This window comes from Nyctereutes procyonoides, unplaced genomic scaffold, assembly GCF_905146905.1.
Source record: "Nyctereutes procyonoides isolate TBG_1078 unplaced genomic scaffold, NYPRO_anot_genome, whole genome shotgun sequence".
Lineage (NCBI taxonomy): Eukaryota > Metazoa > Chordata > Mammalia > Carnivora > Canidae > Nyctereutes > Nyctereutes procyonoides.
Genome location: NW_026575125.1, coordinates 29,596,201 through 29,618,467, shown reverse-complemented (window position 1 = coordinate 29,618,467; position 22,267 = coordinate 29,596,201). Strand labels below are relative to the sequence as shown.

Sequence of the window (22,267 nt, the reverse complement as noted above, 5' to 3'; positions counted from 1 at the left end):
TTGGTTAGGCGGGCCTGCTCTGGACGTAGGTGGCTGTACCCAGTTCCCTTCAGGAGAAGTGGTCCCCCAGGAGCACGGATCCAGTGGCACAGAGATCCAGATCCCAGGGCGCCCTAGGGGACAAAGCCGGTGATCCTGCATTCCCCCTGAGACAGGTGGAAGCAGGGAGGGCACAGGACAGAAAGAAGTCTCCTGCCACTGGGCGCCCTGCAAACTGTGAAGATCAGTGCACCATTCAAATGGCTCTCAAAAGAAATCTAGGGTAGTAATCCTCATATCAGATAAATTAAAGTTTATCCCAAAGATTGTAGTAAGAGGTGAAGAGGGACACTGTATCATTCTTAAAGGGTCTATCCAACAAGAAGACCTAACAATCATGAATATTTATGCCCCTAATGTGGGAGCTGCCAAGTATATCAATTAATAACCAAAGTAAAGACATACTTAGATAATAGTACACTAATAGTAGGAGACTTCAACACGCACTTTCTGCAAATGACAGATATTCTAAGTACAAGATCACTAAAGAAACAAGGGCCTTAACTGGGACAATGGTCCAAAGAGATTTCACAGATATATACAGAAATTTCCACCCGAATGCAACGGAATACACATTCTTCTCAAGTGCACATGGAACCTTCTCTAGACCACATACTAGGTCACAAATCAGGTCGCAACTGATATCAAAAGATTGGGGTCGTCCCCTGTATATTTTCAGACCACAAAGCTTTGAAACTAGAACTAAATAACAAGAAGAAATTTGGAAGAAATTCAAACACGTGGAGGTTAAAGACCATCCTGCTAAAAGATGAAAGGGTCAACCAGGAAATTAGAGAAGAACTAAAAAGATTCCTGGAAACTAATGAAAATGAAGATACAACCATTCAAAACCTTTGGGATACAGCAACAGCAGTCCTAAGAGGGAAATATATTGCAATACAAGCATCCTTTGAAAAATTGGAAAAAACTCGAATACACAAGGTAACCTCACACCAAGAGGAACTGGAGAAAGAACAGGAAATAAAACCTACACCAAGCAGTAGAATAGAGATAATAAAGATTTGATCAGAACTCAATGAAATAGAGGCCAGAAGAACTGTGGAACACATCAACAAAACCAGGAGTTGGTTCTTTGAAATAATTAAGAAGATATATAAATCCCTAGCCAGCCTTATTAACAAGAAAAGAGAAAAGCTCAAATTAATAAAATCACGAATGAAAGAGATCACCACCAATACCAAGGAAATACAAACGATTTTAAAAATGTATTATGAGCAGCTATATAGCAACAAATTGGGCAACCTAGAAGAAATGTATGCATTTCTGGAAACCCACAAATCACCAAAACTGGTCCAGGAAGAAACAGAAAACCTGAGCAGGCTGATAACCAGGGAGGAAATTGGAGCAGTCATCAAAAAACCTCCCAAGACGCAAAAGTCCAGGGCCAGATGACTGCCCAGGGGAATTCTATCAAATGTTTAAAGAAGAAACAATACCTATTCTACTAAAGCTGTTCCGAAAAGATAGAAAGGGCAGGAATACTTCTAAACTCCTTTTATGAGGCCAGCATCACCTTAATACCAAAACCAAACAGAGACTGCACCAAAAAGAATTATAGACCAATATCCCTGTTGAAGACAGATGCAAAAATTCTCAACAAGATATTAGCCAATAGGATCCAACAGTACATTAAGAAGATGATTCACCATGACCAAGTGTGATTTATCCCCAGGATGCAAGGCTGATTCAACACTTGTAAAGCAATCAATGTGATAGATCCTATCAACAAGAGAAAAAACAAGAACCAATGATCCTCTCAATAGATGCAGAGAAAGCATTTGAAAAATACAGCATCCATTCCTGATCAAAACTCTTCAGAGTGTAGGGATAGAGGGAACATTCCTCATCATCTTAAAAGCCATCTACGAAAAGCCCCAGCAAATATCATTCTCAATGGGGAAGCACTGGGAGCCTTTCCCCTAAGATCAGGAACATGACAGGGATGTCCACTCTCGCCACTGCTATTCAACATAGTACTGAAAGTCCTAGCCTCAGCGATCAGGCAACAAAAAGAAATAAAAGGCATTCAAATTGGCAAAGAAAAAGTCAAACTCTTCTCACTGTAGTATTCCAGCCGTTCTCTCTTTAAATCTCAGACTGAATTCATAGGTTTTCGTGATAATTTGAAAGTTATCTAGGTAAGTTGGTGGGGACAGGTGACTTGGGGACCCTACTCTTCTGCCATCTTGCCCTGCCTCCAGAATATTTTAATTAAAAAATGTATATTTAAGCTAGAGAAATTTCTTCCAATGGACTCTTGGCATTCCCTTCTATAAATGTTTTATTTTTTTGCCTTGCATCACATTATGCTTTTATGATTACCTTTTTACCTCTCTTTTTTCTATCTTGACTATCTTTGTTATCTCCTTTATGTTGTCTATAATTGCTCCTTTTCCAAGGGATTCCATCCATTTCCTTCCTCCATAATTACTAAACATACTTTTACAGTCAATACTTTGCACTTCTTTGACTTCAATTAGCATCTTTGTTTTAATTTTAGAAGCTTACTTGATATTCCATAATAGCCAGCTAAACATTGCCACTAAAATATGACTGACATCTCAAATCTCAGAGATCCCAGCTGAATTGTCTTCTGTTCCTCTACCATGACAAACCAGTTATAATACATTTCTTGTATCACTGGATCTTCCCAATATCCATTCAGTCACCTAAATAAGAAATTTGAGGTCATCTCTAAATTATCCAAGCAGCCGCCAAATTTCATTCTACTACTTTAATACTATGTACTTGAATCTGTATACTTCCACATATCAATCGACACACATACTTGAGGTCTTTATACTTTTTTTATACAATTAATGCCATAACTCTTTAAGTGGGACAATCTAACCTTTCCACAATCTGTTCTGCACTTCCCTGCTGGCATGACCATTCTAGAAATTGAATAATTTTATTCCTATTACTAAAATCACATCAACTGTGCATTGCTTAGAAGGTCTAGTTAGCCTTCATCATGATATACTGAAACCATTTGTTACCTCTTTGGCCTCCTCTCTTAATATTTTGCTAATGTGTTAGTTAAACCTTTTCCTCTTGTACCCCAGTATGTGATGATTCAGTCACAGTGTACTGCTTACTGATCCCTGAACTTTCAGCTCTGTTATGCATCTCCACTCTTGCATGCAGTACTTATTTTGCTTAGAATAAAATTAATGACCTCATTTTTTTGGTTAATTACTACTAGTGCTACTGGGTACAACTCAGATTATCACCTAACTTTTGGAGTTTTGACATATTAACGTAGATTGCTCCTTCTAAGACATTCCATTATACCTTGTATCTGGAAGATATTAGGGCATTCATCTATAAGAATCTCTATCACACAGAGTGTCAGCATATGCCTTCTTTAAAATTCAATACATTTCTTAATCATAAGTGCTATTTTCTTTTTTTTGTATATTTTTTATTGGAGTTCAATTTGCCAACATATAGCGTAACACCCAGTGCTCATCCCATCAAGTGCCCTCCTCCGTGCCTGTCACCCAGCCACCCCAACCCCTGCCCACCTCTCTTTCCACCACTCCTTGTTCGTTTCCCAGAGCTAGGAGTCCCTACTGTTCTGTCACCCTCACTGACATTTCCCACTCATCCTCTCCTTTCCCCCTTTATTCTCGTTCACTATTCTTTATATTCCCCAAATGATTGAGACCATATAATGTTTGTCCTTCTCCTATTGACTTATTTCACTCAGGATAATACCCTCCAGGTTCATTCACGTTGAAGAAAATGGTGGGTATTTGTCATTTCTAATGGCTGAGTAATATTCCATTGTATACATAGACCACATCTTCTTTATCCATTCATCTTTCGAAGCGCCCTTTCTAATGTCTCATTCAGCCTCTCAGGCTGAATTCGTAAGTTTTCAGGATGATTTGAAGGTTATCTAGGTAATTTGGTGGGGACAGGTGACTTGGGGACCCTACTCTTCCGCCATCTTGCCCCTGCCCTCTGACCTAAACAGATAAATTATAATGTAAAAACAGATCAAGTGGAGATTGGAAATTCAGGTACAAATCTTCCCAACTTCTGATATTTGGCAGTGCAAGTATAGAGGAATGTGATTTGGGAGCTCAATCTAATACTCAGCAGTTGCTTTGTGACAAAAATAAGTGCCTTCATAATTTGAAAGTCAGGGTATTAAATCATGCTTATTATATAAAAAGCATACACTGATAGAGTGGAATCAGTCGATGTGAAGTAAAGTTAAACTGTTAAGATATTGGCAGTTGTTCTAACAGGAAGGATGTTTTCTTCTTGAAGCTTCAATAGCAAGAATTAGTTAGGGATTCCATTCTAGGGTAAAATGGTGCCCAAGGGTCAAGAATTGTATTTTTTGCAGGACCAATAATATAATAAAGTTATAGTAGTCCTAGAAGCAAGACACTGAACATTTTAGGACTCATTATAATATTTGTCTGGGCACAGGGTGGATCATAGAAGAGAAGTTTATTGCTTTTCTGTTGCTGCATAAGAAATTGGCACAAATACAGTGATTTAAAACATCTCTTTATTAGTTCAAGGTCTGTAAGTCAGAATATCATCACGAAGTGACTGGGTTCTCTGTTAAAGGTCTTAAAGGCCTGAAATCAGTATTAAAAACCTTGTCAGATAATTTGAACATCTAATTCATTTTGGGATTGGCATCATTCATTTCTCATTCAAGTTGTCATGCATCTCATTCTTGGTATGAAATGTGACACTTTATTGTCTCTTGAACACTTTGGTTATTATGTTAGGATACTGTTCCTGTTTAAAGTTTGTTTTTTGTTTAAATTTTAGGAGGTTTTTTTTTTTTAGGTTTGGCACACAGTCCCTCTTCTACTTTTGTGGGCTATGGTTCCATGACACTCTATTTTCAGAACCTTTGCAGTACTACTTTGTTTGATTTATCTTGTGCAGGTGGGGTTAGTACTGGTCTGTGCTTGTGCTGCTTAAGGGGGCAGAAAAATCTTCCCAGGCCAGGGCACCTGGTGCTTCTAGATGGGGGAAGAGAAACTCTTGTCCACTTGCATGAAGAGTGGGTCAAGCACTATGTCAGGATCTCCCTTATCTATAAGGAATGGTGAATACTTACCAGGTTGAAATCCTTTTGTGGTATTGGCTGGTACAGGCAAGTTGCCTGGTATCTCTGTGTATGGGAAAGGAGTCTCAGGCCCAGCTAAGGAGAAGAGCATTTCCCAGGTGGGAGCTTTATGCTATGGGATCACTTTTGCTGGTACCCTTGATTACCAGTATGTCTGGGTTGTAAAAGGAGACCTCAGACCCAGTGGGGAAGAAAAGCACTTTTCCAGGTCACTTATTGTTAGCAGGGATTCCAATTGTTCCTTTTTACAGCTTCTGCAGAGCTCACCTGAGTATTTTCAGTGGGATTCCCATTTGATCTGGTGGAGGAAGAGCCTGTTTGAACTGCTTTCTGTTATTAAGAGTCTGTTATTGAGAGTTAGTAAGTGCTGAGCCTGGGTCACCTTTTTCTTTTGGGTGGGGATCATAAGATGTCCTTCCATGAAGTTGTTCATCTATTCCAAAAGTCCCTAGCCAATTAAGTTTCTTCTTTAGAACTTTCAGAGTTCTCCTCTGGTTGTCTTGTGTATTTCTCGGATATATAGTTGTACTTACAGAGTGGGGAGCAGGAAGAGAGGAGTATAAACCATCTTATCTGGACAAATTCTGTGACTTTTAAGGGCTCACCTGATTAGGTCAGGCTCATTCTGGATAATTTCCCAATCAACTGTGCCATACATCATAACCTAGTAATGGGTATGATATTCCATCACATTCACAGGTAATATTCCAGGGGAAGGGCTACTATGAAAGTCAGTGGGTAACATTTTAGGATTCTACCACAGAAAGCATATGTAAATGTACTGAAGCATTGATTAGGCAATTGTTATCCTCTGGAAGGTTGGAACACGTTAGGATAGCAAGAAGAAAAGTCGTGTTATAATTATTCCATTCACTTTAAATGAAATATATCTTGTATAAGAAACAGTAACAATCAGAATAGTCAAACAACTTTCAGAATTTAATGTGAATCTTAGAGGTTCATTTAAGACTTCATTTCTGGCCATGCAAATATCTTCCGTGTGAAAAATATACCAGCTCAAAGATATATTAAAAGACTTCACCAGCACGCTCCATTTATGTTTCCATGTAATTACTGTGGTTGCCAGCAATTCACATAGAAAACAAAAATCAGTGATGATTCTGACTTTAAGTTTTTAGAGAAAGTTTAAACTTAACGTACTTAACACTGTCCATATTTATATATGTTACACATTGTGCAAAATTTATGACTGTTGCTTTGGTTATAATACAGTGTATTCTCACCTAAATCAGGATTGAAAATTTAAAAGCAAAATTCGATGGTTTGGCCAATATACAAAAAAACAGAAACAAAAATTTAAAAAACTCCAGTTTCCAGACTGAATTAGGAAAAAGAAATCCTTCACTATGTTTGGATTGGAATGCAAGCATGGCCTAAATTTGATTTTAAAGTGTCTTGGTTTTGGGTAATACTTTGATGAGGACAATTAGAATTGAGTTAGGTAGGCATGTTTTTGAACTCAAGTTTTACCTTAAAGCTTTCAGATTGAAATTGGGAGGCTGTAAGCAGTAATTGGGTACTTTGGATCATTCACATGAAAATTAAGATATATAAACTATATGACACTTTATAAGAATTAGGCTATGCTTTTTTTAGGCTATGTTTTTAAAAGTTATATGAACTAAACTTATAAAAAGAAATTCTGGGCCCCTGGGAAACTCAGCCAGTTAAGCATCGGTCTCTTGGTTTTGGCTGAGGTCATGTTCTCAGGATTGTGAGATTGAGCCCCAAGTCAGGCTCTGCCTTCAGCATGGAGTCTGTTTGAGTTTCTCTCCCTCTTCCCATCCACCCCCCACTCACACATACTGTCTCTCTAAAATAAAGAAATCTTAAAAAAAAAGACTGTATCCTTTGCTGTACAAAAGCTTCTTATCTTGATGAAGTCCCAATAGTTCATTTTTGCTTTTGTTTCTTTTGCCTTCGTGGATGTATCTTGCAAGAAGTTACTGTGGCTGAGTTCAAAAAGGGTGTTGCCTGTGTTCTCCTCTAGGATTTTGATGGAATCTTGTCTCACATTTAGATCTTTCATCCATTTTGAGTTTATCTTTGTGTATGGTGCAAGAGAGTGGTCTAGTTTCATTCTTCTGCATGTGGATGTCCAATTTTCCCAGCACCATTTATTTGGAGGGTATTATGCTGCATGAAATAAGTCAGTCAGAGAAGGACAAACATTATATGTTCTCATTCATTTGGGGAATATAAATAATAGTGAAAGGGAATATAAGGGAAGGGAGAAGAAATGTGTGGGAAATATCAGAAAGGGAGACAGAACATAAAGACTCCTAACTCCGGGAAATGAACTAGGGGTGGTGGAAGGGGAGGAGGGCGGGGCGTGGGGGCGAATGGGCGATGAGCACTAAGGGGGGCACTTGACGGGAAAAAAGAAATTGAGACTTGAATATACTTACAAAGCAAACATTGAAGCAATACCTATAGTGGATTTTTTTCCTTAGTTGTTTATAATCACAGCAATCCAAAATGTGAGACATTTAAGAGCAATATAATTAAATTCTATGGGTTTGTCATGTCATCACTTCTAAAGATAAAATCTACTTGTTTTCTTCTTCATGGTATCAGTTCTGAGTAGATGAAGGGAAAATTAAGAGAAGACAAAGAGCTGAGTCAGAAAGCAGAATGAAGGGCAAGGGGATGAGGCAAGAAAGCATACACAGACCGGGTTTGAAGAGAATTGGGAATGCTGGTTGTGGTAGATGGTTTCTGATTTGCTCTTCAGATCCACTGGCCATCTTGCTCTGCCCTGCTTTAGGATTCCAGGAGGCGGACCCTTATCAGCTTTATCAATCAGTATCTCTGTGTCCGCAGGTTGGGCTTGGCTAATGGAAACTACCAACAGAAGATTAGCAATCTGGAGCAAAGAAAGGTTAGGGTCTGTTTATTTCCATGACACTTTACCCTAAGTTTTGGTTGGCATTGCTGCCTTTTGTTTATCTAAGGTCACAGCTCTTGTTGGATGGCCTTCTACTACAACCACAGGACACTCTTTGTTGCAGGAACTACTACCTTTCTATACCCCTTCAAGCCTAGTGGTGATAATACAGGCTTCTCACTGTTGTTAGCCTCAGGGTACTTCATCATCTCTTGGCTTCCTTTCATTCTTTACACATTTTTAGTAAATAGCCTCTTTGTTAAACTTTTTCCATCACCCTTTTCAAGTGTGCCATCAATTTTTGCCCAGGACCCTAACTGATACATTGGTAATGGAAAATGAGAGAAACTTTAAGACAGTATGAAGAAGTTGGACAAACTGTTGGGAAGAGAAATAGGAAGACAAAAGTTTTAAAGCTTTTTATAGCAAATTATGAATGTAATGACTTTATGTGTCTCTAATAAACTATTTTTTTCCATTGGAAAGTAGTTGTTTATTAACTGATCAGATTACAAAAATGATCATGTTATATACCTTAGTTCATCCTTCTAATAAGCCTGTTGATCTGGTCTTCCCTGTTGCCAGCATCTCCACCTTCTACAAAATGGGTGGTTTTTTTCTTCATTCCCCCGTGTGGAGAAGATAATTTGAAGAGCCATAAAAAGTCGTTTGCTGCTTTGAGACGTTTTCCAACAGTATAGATCTTGTGAATCAGATCCTCCATGACATATTTATGATGCCATACTTACCAAGAGATCGGACAATTAATGTGTTACCTGTCAGGGCAATTCTCTTGTTGATCTTGCCGTAACTGTGCTTGTACATCAGTTCATTCACCGACTTCAGGTTAGGGTAGGCCCATGCTATATGTGGTTCCACAATCCTTAGTATGTTCACTGAAGCCTTGTTGAGCTTAACAAAGATGTCATTGAAGATCTGGCGAAGGCAAAGAAGCTGCAACACCTTTCGAACCTTTGGGCTCACACCATTGATACCTTTGATTCTGATGACAAGTGCCCATTTGAGTTCTCTAGGCACGTAGAAGTTGCCAGCTTTTCTCTCCATCCTCACCATTTGAATCTCAGTGCTGTACATCTGCCTGTATTCCTCGTGGTAATGCTTAGCTTTTTCATAGATAAATCTTCCTCCTTGTTTTTCGAAGCATCTTTTGGGCAAACTTTTTTCTCAGATGCTTGATCTTCAACTCTGAGAAATTTCTTCACTTTTTTAAGGGTTTCTTGCACAGCAGGAACCTTTTTTTTCTTCTCTTCTACACCCTCCATGGTTCCAGTAGGAAAAGAGGTCTAATAAATTCTTTACTCGCTTAATTATTTTGGTTGTATTCTGTCTCTTTGTATACACATCTAAGATGGGATAGGGATATGAGATGTCTGGGATTTGCATGACTAGGTAAAACTACTAGTTTCTATCTGAATTGGTTGTATATTAAGACATTTCTTTCATGGAATCAGGAACATTCCTCCTACCCCAGTGTACCTGCTAAGTTTCTTTTGAAATCCACTGTAGTGTGAAATTTGTTTTTCCTGTCAGACAGGATAGTATTGTTTCATTTGTAAACATATCCTTTTATTCTGGAAAAGAAATTGGAGAAAGTCCAGTCATTCCTTCAGGAACGAATGAGTCAGTTCAGATTGTTACATTGGGACTTGATTTTAAATTAGATTGATTGTTATATTTAAGAATCATTCCAAAAGTGGACATTAGGCAGGTGACTACAGTTTGTCCATCACTATAACAGTTTATATAGATAAGGATTCAGATCTCAATTAGAATTTTCTTTTTCACCAGAATCCACTACTTGCCCACGACAAATAGGACAGGTGGAGTTCTCTGACAGCCAGTGATCGATACAGTGGACATGGAATTCATGGGAGCAAGGTAGGATGCGAAGTCTGTTGCCTTCTATGTACTCTGTGATGCAAATGCTACAGGCTTTTAATGCACCACTTTCACCAAAAGATCTTACAGCCAGGTTGTCAATTTGTGCTTTGGTGAGTCCTGTAGGTTGGTCGTGATTGTCTTCATTCAAGACGAAAAAGTGGTCCAGATTAAGAGAGGCCCAAGAGTCACTATCATTAAATGTTATTGAGCTCATAGATGTACTTTCTTGCCTGCTTTCTGATGGTGAGCCTGATGGTGTCCTTATTTCATTACTGCCTTCAAACATTATTGAACTAATTGCTGAATTTTCATCACTGGAGCTGGAACTGAAAATAGGACTAGAATTGAAACTAGACACATAGCTGGAATTTGAACTAGAAATCAATGCAAATATTGGATGGAAATCAGAACTAGTCCTACCATCAGAACCATCTCTTTCATTTGGTGACTCTGCCCTTTCCATGTTTTGACTTGAGGGTGAGACACTGTACACTAAATCACTGTCACTGTCCATGAAGTCACTTGAGTCACTAAATACTGTCACTGTCTCTGTAAATGTGCTCTGAATTGTAACAGATGTTGTATCATTTAAATCAGTATTTAAAATGCTATGAATGGGAATTCTGATGGTACTGACATAAATTCTTTCTTCTGTCTCCTCAAAATATGGAAACATGTGCCCAAATCCTCCTTGTTCACTTTGTAAAATGACAGTGTTGTTTGGTGTCTCAGATATTAATGGAGTTCTGCTAGCTCTCTCATCTCTATGAGAATATGCCCCAGGATGAACTACTCCTACTTCAAGATGAAATGGTATGATTGGATTTATCTGTTCCAATTCCCAAGATTCATCATCACTGGTTGTGTCTGACCAACTTTCTTCTTCAATAGCACTCCTTGTTCCAGAAGTCGTTAAAAGGTCGCTATTTTGCAGCTCAGGTCCAGTTATTTGCTGTCTTGATGTTGTTCCTTGTTGCTGAATTCTAGAAAATATGTCAGCCTCATTTACCTGAAGGTACTCAAAAGTCTCAGGTGATATATTCTGATGAAATCTTAGTAAACATTCATTCATTGAATTTGGAGCTGAACTACTTTGAGTTCTTGCTCTGGTTCTCCGATGCTCTGGGCTCCTGCTTCTTGCTCTTCGCCGAACTCTGGTAACTGGGACTTCTATTAATGCTTCAGTTGTACTTTGTTCTGATCTAGGTGGTCTTATAAATGTTGATTCAGATTGTGGATTTTCCACTTGCCTTTGGCTGTTTTCCATATTGTCTCCTCTGGTAAGTCTTGTAGATGGTACATATAGGTTCTCTAGATTTGGGCTCCCATTATCAAGGTTAAAATTTATTTCTGAATTGAATCTGGAATCATCACTGTTTGAATTAATCCGGCTCGATTCTTCCCAAGATTGGTTTTCACTTTCCTCACTTGTCACATTTTCAGTTTGCTCGGAAAAGTTAAGCCATTCTAATAGAGAGTCACTACTAGATACACTGTTAGAAGAATCTCTTCCACCTGTTAACAAAAAGGGGAGGCAGAAAGGAACTATCAAAATTAGAACTATCAAGCAAACAAAAAATTAGACTTTTAATACTGAGATGTTTTAAACAGATTTCACATTTATAGAGTTAATATTTTATAAACTACATTTTCTAAATTGACAAGTAAAGGCAGGAAAGTTTGAGTTCCTTCTGAAAAGAGCTAGCTAATCTTAGATAAATTGAGAGAATTGTTTGTTTGTTTAGGAATCTGGAGGAAGTTTGTTTTCAATATTTCATCATATTCATGGCCTTGTGTACCACTGTGGGAGGAAAGTCAAGAGACAACATTTTTTCACTCCACTGTCAAAACACTAATACAATTAAATAAGGTTAAGGTACAGTGCTAGTATTTTTTTTTCAGTGCTAGTATTTTAGTTCAATTTACACTACTGCCTAATTCTCATTAGTCTACAACAGTACTTCTAGGCTCTTAAATGCTTATGGTAATATACAAAGTTGTTTAAAAATATAACACTATTGTAGTCATTGCCCAAATTTAAATAATATTTATAGGTTTAAAATTTATTTGAATACTTCTTAATGTTACCAAGATTTTGAGGTGACATGAAACTGAAGGTGAGATCAGATGAATAGACTGAACCTGGCATAGTATATATGAGGCCATGTTTAAGAACCAAACTATTATGTATCATCTTCATTTGATAGTAAAATTTTCTACTTCACACTAGGAGAGAAGCAGCAGACCTGATTAGATCAGGGTTTCTCAACCTTAGCACTGTTGACATTTTGGTGTTGGATAATTCTTAGTTTTGGGGAGCTATCCTATATTGTGAAGTGTTTGGTAGTATCCTTGGCCTCTGCCTGCTGTTTGCCAGTAACACCCACACATCATTTTTGACAACCAAAAATATCTCTAGACATTGTCAAATGTCCCTTGAGGGGTGGGAGCAAAATTACCCCCAGTTGAATATAATATATTTGTTCACTGCTGAAGAAGTCTATGTCTTTATAGAAAAAAATAGCTCAGGAAGTAGGAGAAACTTTTAGTTGAGGTGGAAAACCAAGAAAAATATCAATAGCCTATTTCACACTTGTTTCTCAATTAAAGTGACTCAAATGTGAATTGGGGGAAAAACATATTTTTCCATTCTCACCAAAAATCAAGTAAATGCCAGTTCTTTTTAATGAGAAGTTACTTGCTACCAAATTAAAGTATGCCACTTCTGTATCATCGCTGGCTGACACTATTATGAAGTTCCTTACCCATCCCATTCTATTCTCCCTAAAAATGAAATATACCTCTATTTTCATCTGAATTTTGTGCTAGGTTGTCTTTAATTCGTTGAAGTCTCCTCAGCAACTCTTCTAATGTAGTTTCACCTGGGATGCCTAGCAAATTGTTATCCCTCATAAGCTTGTAATCTTCTTCACTCAGATTATTTACAAATTGATAGAAATCTTCTTCCCGGAGCAATCGGGCCATCTGCCTTCTGCGCCGGGCAGCAGATTCATCTTCTTTATCATCGGAACCAGAATTTTCCATCTTGATGAACAAGTGGAAAGATACCTGACTTTTATAGCATGATGTTGAAAAACAATAACTGGATCTTACATATAGTTACATATGAATACATAATATGAATAATATGAAATACATAATACGAAACACAATAACTGGATTCTCTTTCTGTTACGGTTACCGTGTCAGGACCCGCCCGACATGGTTGGATCTGCCTCCGCTCAGGCTTCTCCTGCAGCCCTGGACGCAGTCCTATAGCATCTGATAAGCCTTAGTTGAGAACCGCCTTTATATGAGAAGTTGCTAGGCACCGTTGCCTAGGTGTCCATTATGTACGTCATTGTTACCAACTGGGGACCGTAATCAGGGTAGGTTTCACCGCTTTCCAAACCAGTAGATACTGCGGAGGCTTACTGTGTGCCAAGCACTTCCCTTCACCTCCTTTTATCTGCATGAGCCTGTTCTCCGGCTTTCGGGGAGGCTTTTCCAGGCTTTGCTATGCGCTAGTTATTTGTATGTCAAGTTAAAGAACCCAAATGCAGCTAGTTATATTGCATATGACTGATTTCTTCAAAATGCCACGCCAAAGTCATGCTAGTCAAATGCAGCAGTTCTCATTTTCAGGTGCCCAAGGAGCTCTCTCTTTTTTCCTCATGAATTCCTCAAATCATAGATACTCACTAAGAAAGCCCACAGTTTTTGATAATTTGCGAGAGCCATAGCTGAATTTCTGTGGTTGGCTCTTTTATTATTATCTATTATTTTTTTATCCTTTTCATTCTTAATGGCTTCATCTTGAATTACACAGTCTCTCAAGCTTCCGTTAAAATAAAACAAAACAGGGTTCCCTGGGTGGCGCAGCGGTTTGGCGCCTGCCTTTGGCCCAGGGCGCGATCCTGGAGACCCCGGATCGAGTCCCACGTCGGGCTCCCGGTGCATGGAGCCTGCTTCTCCCTCTGCCTGTGTCTCTGCCTCTCTCTCTCTCTCTGTGTGACTATCATAAATAAATAAAAATTAAGAAAAAGAAAATGCTTTATAAAAAAACAAAAACAAAACAAAAACAAACCTGAGCAAAAACTTTGGCAGGTTTTCTGGTCAGTTCCTTAAGGAATTCTCCTCAAAAGCATTGTTTCATTTTTGTCTCCTTTCTCATACATGAGAATTATATTTATATTATAAAGAAATACTATGAACAAATATTATGAGAAGTATATTTATATTATAAATCTTTATATTGTTTATCTAGCCATAACATCACAGGTACTTTTAAAACAGATCTATAATAGGTATTTTGCCTTCAATAATGTATACTGATTTTGCTGATTCTGTTCCATATGTGTTAGTCCAGCCAGGATGGTGTGGTGAGAATCATGCTCATTTGCAGTGCTATTTGAAGGAGACCTCTAAGAGCTTTTGGACTAATTAATCTTACCAGACCCATTTAACATTTGTTTTGGAATCTTTCATTCAAGTTGTTCATGTAAAGATAAGATTTGGCTATGGAATTTGAAACATTATACAATTGAATTTATTTATAATGAATCTGTCCAGCATAAACTGAATCAGTTAATATCTACTAGAGATTTGTCAAATATTGCAGAAGTCTGTTCTCCCACATTATTTATATTCCAGGTGATGGAAGCATCACATAGAAACTGAAAATATAATATATTATATGTGATAAAAGATTTATATCTATAATATTATATAAGTACAAGGGAACTGTGTGATTAATGGGAGTTGGGAAATATTTCACAGAGATGGTACATTTAAATCTGGATCTTTAAATATAATTATGAGTTTCTATTGGTGGAAAGTAGCAGTCGGGTATGTGTTGGTGAAGAGAGAGTATGTCAGACTGAAGAAATATATTTGAAAGACCTTGGCTTCTTTGGGGGAACTGAGGCCACAATTTTGGTGTTGGGGTGGAAATGACATGAAATCTATCCCAGAAGGACTAATTGACACAGAATAGAAATTGAGTTTTGAGTTCTTCCTGTAAGAAATAGGGCACAGGTTAAGATGTTTTATTATTTTTTGGGAACAGTGATTTTTTTTTGTCTGCTTAGTGTCCACTTAACATGCTTATGACAATAGCAACTTGATTTTCTTGAAGGAGAAACCCACTCTTCAATCTTGTCCATTTGGTTTAGGTTTAGCTGAATTTACTGCCACAGATAAAGGAAAGGACACATGTTGCAGCCATGTCTAATCAGCCCATCTCAAATTGTTGGTCACAGTAGCTGTTTTCAGCATGGGCATGTGGCCAAAAGTGTATTTAAAAGTTAAATTTGGGGTGCTTGGGTGGTGTAGTTGGTTGTGCATTTGACCCTTGGTTTTGGCTGAGGTCATGATCTCAGGGTTGTCAGATCAAAACCTGTGTTGATGCAGGGCTCCCTGGTCAGCAAGGAGTCTTCTTGGGTTTCTCTCTCACTCTCTCTCTCTCTGTTCCTCCCCCTACCCCATGCTTTGTCTTTCTCAAATAAATAAATAAATAAATAAATAAATAAGTCTTTTCAAAAATTTAAAAAGTTAAATCTGAGATGTTACCTTTAACTGTTGAAAATGAAAAATTATTTTTTGATGTGGTTGCTAAGCTAGTAGGATTTCAACCTAAAGATGCTTGTGCCTATCTTGTATACCAGAGAATGAGGAAAATCAACATAAAGAGACAGAATAAAGTAGAGAAAAAGCCAGATACCTAAGAAAAAAATTGAAAAATACCTGAAGCTAGATGTGCCATAGGATTTTTAAATCTGTAAACCAGTGTATTTCTTTTTTTTTAATGTAAAGCTTGTGTAGGATTTATGTCACTTATAATTAGATGGTTCCTAATAGTTGCAACAAGAGAGTTATATGACCAGTAATCTAGTCAGATGTCAAAAAGTAATTTTTAATAAATTTGCCACATAAAACTTATTTGCTATTGTCCATTTTATCATTTGTATAAGTTTTATTGGATTTAGACTTTTATGAAAAAATAAGAATACAGATTTTTCTGTCATTTATTTAATAAGTATTAGGCACTGAAATTGTGAATAATTAAGTTGAAATAAATGAGCAGTCATTTTCATTTGATTATGAATCAAATCTTGTTAGGCATATAATGTTTATCTTTTAGATAAATTCCCTACTTCTCTGTATCATTAGATCCTTTTAAAGTGTCCCTCTTTTCATATGTGTTTCACATATTATACAATGAATTCTGATACCTTGGCTCAATAATGCTCATTTAATTGTCAAATGAAGAGAAAATATCCTGAAGTAAATTACCACTGAACATTTGGTTTATATTAAGAAACGAAATGGTTCTGGTGGGAACTAAAATGTCTTTCACTGAGACCTTAATAAAGAGTGAGATAATGTTTTGTGACCAATTAGCTCCCTGGTGGGATTTTTAGGATGCCTAAGTTTAGCAAAGTCTTAATTAGTATGAATAGGTGTATGCTTGTGTGTGCACATACACATATAGGTGTGATGTGTTTGAAAAGTTTAAACAGTTGTTTGGTTAGGTAGTTTCTGGGTATTAGTAATAGGTCTATTTCACTTAAGTTTTGAAATTTCCTTTGCAATGTGAATGTATTTCATCTCAAACATTGAGTTCCTACAGCATTACCATTATTGTCTGCTTTGAAGTCTTGTTTTTAGTGTTTGTTATCAAACATCACAATTGGTGTTTCCAAACTATTTGAATTCAGTGTATTTAAAAGCAATATACTTGAAGCAATTCAGTAAAAAGGAAAGAGTATTAGGTTGAGAATTTAGAGACCTAGATTGAAGACCAATCATTAATTTGTTATTTGATCAATCATTTAAACTCTCTAGACTCCAATTTCTGAGACTCTAATATGAGAAAGTGGAATCTATTTTTCAAAGTTTGATTTAGCCAGTTGCTTAGACAGAAAATTGGGCAGTGGGAATTGAAAAGAATACCTAGAGCATAGTGCTGGATTGGCAACCATGAAGCCAAGAGGAAAGGTTGAGTGGGTTTAAGTTAGTGCAGCAATGCTGAGCTAACAGAGAAGCAAGGGAGTCAGAGCAGGTCCAAATTCCAATATCAAGCTAGGAATAACTATCTCCCAGAACATTAATTCAAAACCAGTAAGTTGAAATGGAGTATTGAGCCATAGAAGGCAATTCCAGAAGATTCAGAACATAGCCAGGGCAAGGTTATGACAAGCTTGGCAATCAAAGCTGTGAGGTAGTAGCATATGTGTATGACTTTGATTTTAGCTTGCTAAGTTAAAATATTTATACCTTGGATCTCTGAAGGTTAGTCCTCAGGTGTCTTAATATCTTTGTTTCTAAGACTTTTGAGATAGATGACCTCAATTTTTTTTTTTATTTCACAACTTTATGAATGAGAATATAATGGCAACAAATTTTAATTTTTAAGACACCAGGAGAATGTCTTAATTAAGTTTTAGAAGGTAGTTATAGTACAGTATAAGCATAAGCGAAAAGATACAGCATGTTATTAGTACTTATAAAGTTACAAATTAATTGCTTCTTAACATTTTTCATATTTAAATTCAGAAATGAAGATGATCAGATTTACCATTTTGCGGGTGAGGGGAAAAATAAAGGCATATTTATCATCTGCTATATGTGCTCACTGTATGCTTTATTATAATACATGCAAGGCCTAGGTGACTGGAAGTACAATTGTTAGACTTTTTAGTAAACTGGATATCCATTAGCTTCTTTGCAGCACACCATCCTTACATAGGAGCAATCAGGAAATAACATGAAATAGCCAAGCATTCTACACTGGGAAATAACACCTTAATAGCCAACCAGAATTACTCAGCTGCTATACAACTGTGTCTAGTGCACAAAAATGCATGAAAGATTAGAACTGTGTTTGATAATCCTTTAAAAATCAGTTCTTTTCACTTGAAGTGTTTTTTTTAAGATATTATTTATTTGGGGGGGTGCATTAGTGGGGGAGGGGCACAGGGAGAGGGAGAGAATCTCAAGCAGACTCTCCTCTGAGAGGGGAGACAGAGGTGGGGCTCCATCCCAGGATCCTGAGATCATGACCTGAGCTGAAATTAAGAATTAGCTGCTTAACTGACTGAGCCACCCAGATGCCCCTGGTAGCGCTTGCTCTCTCTCTCTCTCTCTCTTTCTCTCTCTCGTAGGTCTTTCTTTGAAAAGGATGATGGCAATGATGAGTCAATCACTAGATAGTTTTTAACTACTCAACAAGAAAAGGCTTCATCTATTTTCTTAAATCAGGAGGCCACAAATTAGATTAACAATCTGCTTATAGAGCAGCGTTGGTGGTGCAGCGGTTTGGCGCCACCTGCAGCCCGGGGTGTGATCCTGGAGACCTGGGATCGAGTCCCACGTTGGGCTCCCTGCATGGAGCCTGCTTCTCCCTCTGCCTGCGTCTCTGCCTGTGTGTGTGTGTGTGTGTGTGTGTGTGTGTGTGTGTGTGTGTGATGAATAAATAAAAAAAATCTTTTAAAAAAACCAATCTGCTTACATTCAAGCACAAAGTCAGCGGTATATAAGGAAAAATAAAACTTTACCTGAAATATCCAAATCAATGATACTTCAGTTGCTCACTTCACTAACTTTTAAGATATTTGAATAACAGCAAGGGCAAAAAGAAGTATACCACTTGAGGTAAAACTTAAAACAGGTAGAAAGTGAGGCAACATGTTAAAGAATGAACTTTTCGAGCTCTACTGGCTTGTTCTAAGGACTGTTTGATCAACTGAGTGTGTTGTTCCCCTTCCCTCCTCTTCCATGAGTCCTCAGTTAGGTTGCTTCCTGACTCATAACCCTAAGAGTTATGAGTCCTCCACTCCTTCCTCTTCTGGAAATCTGAGGAGATCTTTAAATTGCAGTCTGAACTTGGATTTCCTTTCTGGTGGAAGGCTTCTGGATCTAGACTTGGACCTAGTTGGGGAGGAAGAACTGGAAACTGAGGGTGACTTGTACTTGGATCATTGGGTCGACCTGGATGTAGAAGTTTATGGTGAGCTACTGTAAGAGTGAGAGTAAGACTTTATGTGGCTGAAGCCAGATCTGCCCTGAAATCAGGATCAGCTTCTACTGTTGGAACGGTATTGATGCTTGGGGCTTTGGCTCTGGCATTTACACCTGTGGGGAGAAGCTCTCTGGCAGCAGTGGTCATGATGGGAACCTAGTGCTGACCATCATGTGCCACCTGTATCTGCAGTTCTTGGCCATCCAGCATGATCCCGTGAAGGGCATCCATGGTAATGTGGCACTTGTGGAAGCGGGCGAAGGCAAAGTCACATGACTCTAGTGAAAACAGCCCTGTGGGATGTACACATTGCCAATGCACCCGTACTTCTCAAAGACTTGCCACAAGATGTTGGCTGAGGTGTGGTAAGTCAGATTGTTCACCTTCAGAATGATTAAGCCCTCCACATTGGAAGAAGAGTGACTATAACTCATAGCCTTTGAGAGCTCCACCTGGGCACTGCAAACTGAGCCTTAGAAATTGAAAATGGGGGAAGACTACAAGTTGGCCCCAGGCAACTGCAACAGTTTTCTCAAGTTTGTTCTGCTTGAGGCTCCTTTCGTGTGTGTGTCACTTGCCTACTGCGTGTAGGTGCTTAAAGATGCTTAGAATGTTTGACACAGCTCTGCCTATCTCCAGAGCTGAGACTGCCTGAGAAACAGCTCCTTACCAATTTTTTTTCAAGTTTTTATTTTTATTTTATTTTAATATGTATATATACATACATAAATATATATATATGAGTTCTGTATATATATATATGAGTTCAATTTGCCAACATATAGCATAACACCCAGTGCTCATCCCGCCAAGTGCCCCCCTCAGTGCCTGTCACCAAGTCACCCCAACCCCCCACCCACCTCCCTTTCCACTACTCCTTGTTCACTTCCCAGAGTTAGGAGTCTCTCATGTTTTGTCACCCTCACTGATATTTTCACTCATTTTCTTTTTTAAAAATGAATGTTCAGGACTATAACATATCGTTTTGTGAGATTTTCAGTATATTTCTTAATACTCGGTTGTAATTAAAGATACAAGTATATGGTAGATATAATTATGTGATATGAAATGCATTGCAATGCTGACTCATATAGGCTATAAATATTTGTCTACTTAGAGACAAAAACAAAGAAACAAAATACCAAACAAATCATGAACAGATAAGATGATTCATTTGTAATAACAGGCAAAGAGAGATTGAGAACTACTTGCAGGGTGTGAACTGCAATCAGAGTGGTCCTGGCACAAAAACAGACATAGATCAATGGAACAGAATAGAGAATCCAGAAGTGGACCCTCAACTTTATGGTCAACTAATATTCGATAAAGGAGGAAAGACTATCCACTGGAAGAAAGACAGTCTCTTCAATAAATGGTGCTGGGAAAATTGGACATCCACGTGCAGAAGAATGAAACTAGACCACTCTCTTGCACCATACACAAAGATAAACTCAAAACGGATGGAAGATCTAAATGTGAGACAAGAGTCCATCAAAATCCTAGAGGAGAACACAGGCAACACCCTTTTTGACCTTGGCCACAGAAACTTCTTGCAAGACACATCCACGAAGGCAAAGAAACAAAAGCAAAAATGAACTATTGGGACTTCATCAAGATAAGAAGCTTTTGCACAGCAAAGGATACAGTCAACCAAACCAAAAGACAATGTACAGAATGGGAGAAGATATTTGCAAATGATGTATCATATAAGGGCTATTTCCCAAGATCTATAAAGAACTTATTAAACTCAACAGCAAAGAAACAAACAATCCAATCATGAAATGGGCAAAAGACATGAAGAGAAATCTCACAGAGGAAGACATAGACATGGCCAAAATGCACATGAGAAAATGCTCTGCATCACTTGCCATCAGGAAAATACAAATCAAAACCACAATGAGATACCACCTCACACCAGTGAGAATGGGGAAAATTAACAAGGCAGGAAACCACAAATGTTGGAGAGGATGCAGAGAAAGGGGAACCCTCTTACACTGTTGGTGGGAATGTGAACTGGTGCAGCCACTCTGGAAAACTGTGTGGAGGTTCCTCAAAGAGTTAAAAATAGACCTGCCCTACGACCCAGCAATTGCACTGCTGGGGATTTACTCCAAAGATACAGATGCAGTGAAATGCTGGGACACCTGCACCCTGATGTTTCTAGCGGCCATGTCCACAATAGCCAAACTGTGGAAGGAGCCTCGCTGTCCATCGAAAGATGAATGGATAAAGAAGCTGTGGTTTATGTATACAATGGAATATTCCTCAGCCATTAGAAATGACAAATACCCACCATTTGCTTTGACGTGGATGGAACTAGAGGGTATTATGCTGAGTGAAATAAGTCAATCGGAGAAGGACAAACATTATATGTTCTCATTCATTTGGGGAATATAAATAATAGTGAAAGGGAATAGAGGGGAAGGGAGAATAAATGGGTAGGAAATATCAGAAAGGGAGACAGACCATGAAGACTCCTAACTCTGGGAAACGAACTAGGGGTGGTGGAAGGGGAGGAGGGCTGGGGGTGGGGGTGAATGGGTGACGGGCACTGAGGGGGGCACTTGACGGGATGAGCACTGGGTGTTATTCTGTACGTTGGCAAATTGAATACCAATAAAAAATAAATTTATTATGAAAAAAAAGAAACTTAATATAGGGGGCACCTGCTTGGCTCAGTAGTTGAACATTTGCCTTTGGCTCGAGTTGTAATCCTGGGGTCCTGGGATGGAGTCCTGCATCAGGCTCCCTGCAGGGAACCTGCTTCTCCCTCTGCCTACGTGTCTGCCTCTCTCTGTTTCTCTCATGAAATAAACAAGTGAAATATTAAAAAAAAAAAACAACTCAACGTAGGTCTCCTTTTCTGCTTGAAATATATAATTAAATGAGTCAAAGACATTATGATCTGTGATTCCAAATTACATAATTGAACCTAACCCAGCTTATTGGAATTCATGGCTTCCTCATTAACTGACCCAATATACTGTCTGATAGAGTAAGTTCCTTTAATGGGACTTTCATTTTAAAAATAGTTTTTAGAACTAATAATTATATTTCACCAAATTATTAAAAAGACATTTTTACGTGGATCATATCCATTGCACTCCAATAAATGATCCATAATCACATACTCCATAATCACAGGGAGTAGAAAATAATATTTTATTAAGTATTTCTCATCTTCAGTGAATATTGTGTGCTCTTTGCAAGCCACGACATATTTTGCACATTGTTATTTCATAGATATGTGCTCTAGTTATCTATTGTTGCA

The 22,267-nt window shown here is 38.1% G+C and overlaps 1 protein-coding gene and 1 pseudogene across 1 annotated transcript; both read right to left on the bottom strand.

Moving 5' to 3' along the window:
- Positions 1-8,607: 8,607 nt before the first annotated feature.
- On the bottom strand, positions 8,608-9,355 carry LOC129518653 (60S ribosomal protein L7-like; annotated as a pseudogene).
- A 500-nt stretch (positions 9,356-9,855) lies between these two features.
- LOC129517863 (E3 ubiquitin-protein ligase RLIM-like) lies at positions 9,856-13,019 on the bottom strand. Its single transcript, XM_055338001.1, has 2 exons — positions 12,776-13,019; positions 9,856-11,489 (listed from the first exon to the last, which is right to left on the bottom strand). Exons 1-2 carry the CDS (start codon positions 13,017-13,019, stop codon positions 9,856-9,858), a joined length of 1,878 nt encoding a protein of 625 aa, XP_055193976.1.
- Between the last annotated feature and the right edge of the window lie 9,248 nt (positions 13,020-22,267).

Excerpts from the sequence above, each read along its gene's own strand:
- LOC129517863 (XM_055338001.1), bottom strand. The coding sequence starts at position 13,019 with ATGGAAAATTCTGGTTCCGATGATAAAGAAGATGAATCTGCTGCCCGG. Across the intron at positions 11,490-12,775 it reads AAATTCAGATGAAAATAGAG|GTGGAAGAGATTCTTCTAAC; the intron begins GTATATTTCATT and ends TTTTGTTAACAG.